Source organism: Myotis brandtii, unplaced genomic scaffold (genome assembly GCF_000412655.1).
Source record: "Myotis brandtii unplaced genomic scaffold, ASM41265v1 scaffold154, whole genome shotgun sequence".
NCBI lineage: Eukaryota > Metazoa > Chordata > Mammalia > Chiroptera > Vespertilionidae > Myotis > Myotis brandtii.
The window spans coordinates 10,861,342-10,866,028 of record NW_005355584.1 but is presented as its reverse complement, the minus strand read 5'-3'; the positions used below and the strand labels follow the sequence as shown (position 1 = coordinate 10,866,028).

At 47.2% G+C, this 4,687-nt stretch overlaps 1 protein-coding gene across 1 annotated transcript in view; it reads left to right on the top strand.

Moving 5' to 3' along the window:
• ENOSF1 (enolase superfamily member 1) overlaps nucleotides 1-4,687 on the top strand; it is a 26,386-nt gene that overhangs the window by 20,570 nt on the left and 1,129 nt on the right. Inside the window, exons 12-15 of the mRNA XM_014535952.1 lie at nucleotides 1,120-1,161; nucleotides 1,932-2,061; nucleotides 2,318-2,417; nucleotides 4,351-4,432. Of these exons, the coding sequence (XP_014391438.1) occupies nucleotides 1,120-1,161; nucleotides 1,932-2,061; nucleotides 2,318-2,417; nucleotides 4,351-4,432 (354 nt within the window). The remainder of the gene's footprint in view (nucleotides 1-1,119; nucleotides 1,162-1,931; nucleotides 2,062-2,317; nucleotides 2,418-4,350; nucleotides 4,433-4,687) is intronic.

Sequence of the window (4,687 nt, the reverse complement as noted above, 5' to 3'; positions counted from 1 at the left end):
AACTGACAGAGCCAGCACAGTGGGGCCGTGGAGGGACCCAATGGAATGGGGGTGCTGAGTCGGGGTTGTGGGGAAGGCAGGTGCGTAGGACCAAGTTATGGGGTCCACCTGCTCAGAAGATGCAGCTGAACACAGTGAGGCACTGTAGGTTCTTGAATGAGAGAATGAGAATAAAGATGACTTGCCTGGTAGCAACATGTAGGATGGTGGGTGACCCGGGTACAGGAGGGGTGAGGAGTGGGCAGAAAAAAAGAGGCTGGGAGGCTTTTTCAGGAATGGGGGTAGAGGGCAGCTTGAATAGGGCAGATTCAGGAAATATTTAAGGGAGGAAATAAAATTTGGTACCTCTTCAGAGTCAGAAATATATATGCTTTAAAGATGGTAGAATGACTAAGTCATGTGGCTTTCCTCCTCTACCACTGCTCCTCCCTACCCATAGCCCAGAAAGTGTTAGCCATTAGCCTCATTGATTCTGTTCCCTAAACAATGGGAAGGCCAAGCCAGGGAGAAAATGAAGATGCCTGAGGGGCGGGAGTGTGGCTCTGCAGTCCCATTGGGGCAGGGAGCGGGGAGTGGCGGGCCTAGAGCCCAGGTGGTGGGGAGTGAAGTAGCTTCAGGGGGGACAGAAAGAGCAGCATCGCCAGAAGATTCCAGCATCTCACCAGCTGACCCAACCTGTAAAGTGGCATCTGTGGGCACCCACTGAGCTGGAGGCGACAGGACTCTCGAGTAACCACCGAGCGGGCTCATCAGGGAGACAAGATGGGAATAAAGGAGTGGTGGCCTCTATGAAGGAGTCAGAGGCTGAGCGCCTCAAGTCTCTGAGGAGCCACTGTTGCGTGGCTGTCTCCTCCCAGTTCCTCACCTCTGCCCCAGTTCCAGAATCTGCAGAGCCATGGCCAGGAAGGGAGCTAATGGCAGCAGGTGGACGAGCGCTGTCCTTCCTCTGCAGACACACACAGCCCCTCCCCTGTGCACACATTGCCCCTGAGTGCCTCATCCCACTCCGAAGCAATCAGCTCTGAATAGTCAAACATTAAATAGCTCTACACTTTTAAACACTAAATCCTCAGTTCGATAACTTAGAAAAATAACAGTAGGCTGCCTTATATTTTATAGGCATTGATTCCATTAGGCATTGGCGTTGCCACGGGAGAACAGGTATGTGATGTCTCCTTGGGGTCGGTACCTAGGGAGGACATCGTCTGATGTTCGGGTACATCCCTAGTGTTTTGAGTTGGAAAATGTTCATAATCTTAGAAATTGGGTCATCTTACAGCACTTCATTAGGGTCAAGAGTCAGCTATAGTCAAAAGTTTCTGGATTGTTCTATAATTCATATGACTGAGGTCATTTATTCTTTTCAAAGTGTCTAATGGAAATGTATAAGGCAGCAATTTAAACTTGCTACTTGCCAAGGCATAAAATACACTGTGTGGGTCTAAGAAAGCCAGCTTCCAATTTGAGTAAACATGACCGCGTTCACGCTCTGTGCTTACAAACGAAGCACATACGCCTGCCAAAACCTGCGGCAGTCAGCCCACGAGCAGCGCAGGGAGAGGGAACAGACTCGGTTTTCCCCACAAAAGGAGCAGTGCTGCTTCGCCACAGTTCTGTTTTGTCCTCCGTGCCATCTGCTCATCCCCGTCACCGTGTAGCATCTGATGCTTCACTTTGCTGTGACAGTTATTCCTTAAGAGGTGGCGAGCTGTGTGATTTTACATGACTCACACAGTTCCACCTGCAGATTTGTAAAGAAGAGATCGGAAGGCCCCCACCTGGACTATCAGGGCTTGACTCATGCCAAGTGAGAACAGAATAAATACAGTCCAGGCTTCCGGAAGGTCTTGGAATTGGCGTGTTGCCAGGTTCGCAGACCCCGAAGGCCAAGGCTGATGCTTCTGCTGATCTTACTGACATTCTATTCCCAGTGCCACAACAGGGTGATGTTTAAGCAGCTCCTACAGGCGAAAGCCCTGCAGTTTCTCCAGATTGACAGCTGCAGGCTGGGAAGTGTCAATGAGAACCTCTCAGTGTTGCTGATGGCCAAGAAATTTAAAAGTAAGGGTGTGGCAGCCTGCAGACCGAACCTCTTTCCCTGCCCACAGACACCTGTGGTTCCCTCTGTAGTTTGCCATTGAATTTTTTTTCTCTTAGGCTTAATCAGGGGATCTTTGATGATTTTCATCCTGGAATTTCATCCCTAAACATTAATGGATGATTTAACTCCTTGCTGGCAATAACAACCGCAGGTTCTCACCCCTTCCCTCTCTCTGCCCTACGCCTGGCATTCAGTAGAAATCTGCCTTCATTTTAGTTCCTGTTTGCCCCCATGCTGGTGGAGTTGGCCTCTGTGAACTGGTTCAGCATCTGATTCTATTTGACTTCATATCAGTCTCTGCAAGCCTCACAAACAGGTGAGTGACGTGGCGTTAACTTCCACGGTGTCCCTCAGCCCAGATCTTTTATTCCTGCTCTGGTGACCAGAGGCTCTAAGAACCCTGTCCTTGGGCTCATCCTGCGACTCAAAGGCCAGGTTGGTTTTGCTCCCACTTCACATGGGACAGCAACAAGGAAGACCCTATAGTAAGTAGTCATTTTTCACTTAGTGGAGTGGGTTCTTGGTAGCTGAATCACCTTGTTTTGTAAGTACATGGAGGTAGGGGAGAAGGTGATTTTTTTCAACCCGATGGAAACCAGAACTCCTTCAACCAGCACCTGTTTCTGACTTTCTAAAGCCCCACTTCCATCATCGGTGTATTCTCTGCCCTGCCCAACTCCTCTTCCTAACACTGGACTCCTCCCTGACCTGGTCACTCCATTACCATGTAGTTCCCTCTGATTTCTCAACGTGTCCCACGTGAGCTTTAAACTAAGACAGTCTCCTTCCAGTCGCCTGCACACATGCAGATTCATTATGCTTTCTTTCCTCCTGGAATTAAATGTGGTATCGCAGAAAGCTCCCTAGAAACATATAGTGAAAGCATAAAAACATGCCTGGGAAAGGTAAATACCAGACTCAGGATTGTGAGGGAAATGGACCTGGAAGGGCATATAGGGGCGTCAGTTATAAAGTACTGTTTCCTTTCTTAAGCTGGGTATTGAGTAGGCACATGCTGCCTTTTAATATGTCTAAAGTATTTGTTTTTTTCAGAGACTTGTATTTCTTTTGTTAAGGGACATTTAGGAAGTATTAATATTGTACGTTTTTACATTACCTTCTTCTAATTAATAACTGTCCAGAAAGCACTCCATATACAGTACTGGAAATACACTGGAACTGCTGGACAGTGTTCTGTGTATTGACTTTTAATCAGGATTCTTAGGGAAAAAGAAGTTTATAGAGTTCCCTAATATCTCTTCTCTCTCCAAAGTATTTTAAACCATAAAAAATAAACATTCCTAGGATATTCTCTTTTGCCCCTCTCATTTCAGTTCCTGAAGGCAGGACCAAGGCGGGGGGTTCCAACCAACCTTGCAGGCCTTGAGGGATGAGAAAGAGGGTCAGCCCTGAGCCGCTGTGCACTGTGACCGCCCAGGAGTGACGGAAAGTGCCTCCTGCCGCTCCCCTGAAAGCAGGCCTCACAGCTCAGGGACACTGTGCTGGCAGAAAGCCACCAGACAGACACTGTGCTGTCACACCTCGACGCCTCTGCGTTGTGATTTCTCTGTGTGGAACATTGTTCTCTGTTCGGTCTTCAAGGCCCAACTGTCTCTCCCATGGGGCTGGTTCATCTGTTCTTTATAGGTGAGAGGGAGCAAACAGTATATAGTCAATGGCTTAGTATTTGTGTCCACTGAAAGCATGAGGCCCTCTCTTGCCAATTCCTTTGTGTATCCCCTGCACAGGGCACATGCCTGTCCCTCACAGCAGCTGTTCATTAGCTGGTGACTAAAGTTAGGCAGCAGTTAGGCCATTTGCTCCATATAACAAAACTAGAAAGTGGCTGATACCAAATTTGAACAGATTGGTCTGATCCTAAAACCTGTGCTCTTCTAAATCATGTGTATAGCTGGAAGGGACCCCATTTGGTGATTTTAATCTATTCATCTTTTGGCTAAAGGCACCCAAATAATTCCAGATCCTTATGGAGTCTAAATTGAATCCTTTTGGGATCACAAAACCTTTAGTTAAGAGACTTTGGTTGATTTCATCCAAGCCTCCACATTGCTTTATTTTATAGATAAAAACCCGAGGCACGGAGGTTGAGGGAAACGTGGTTATCAGCCAAGCCTTGACCACGTCCACCCTTTCTTCACTGTGGTATCACCTGTTCTGCTTTAACAGTTGCCACCAAGTGAATGATCTAACTTAAGGCATTAATACTCCACCTGATTCTTTCCTCTAAGGATGTGCGAATATGTCGACCACCTGCATGAACATTTCAAGTATCCTGTGACAATCAGGAATGCTTCCTACATGCCTCCTAAGGTGAGCTTGGACAGGAAGGCCTCCCAAGCCAGCCACTGCTGCATTGGTTCTCCAGAGCTAGACCAGTGGTCGGCAAACTCATTAGTCAACAGAGCCAAATATCAACAGTACAACGATTGAAATTTCTTTTGAGAGCCAAATTTTTTAAACTTAAACTATATAGGTAGGTACATTGTTATTAACTTAATTAGGGTACTCCTAAGCTGGCCTTTGCTAAAAACGTCCTCAATCTGATTGAGGTACGTTCACTGAGGT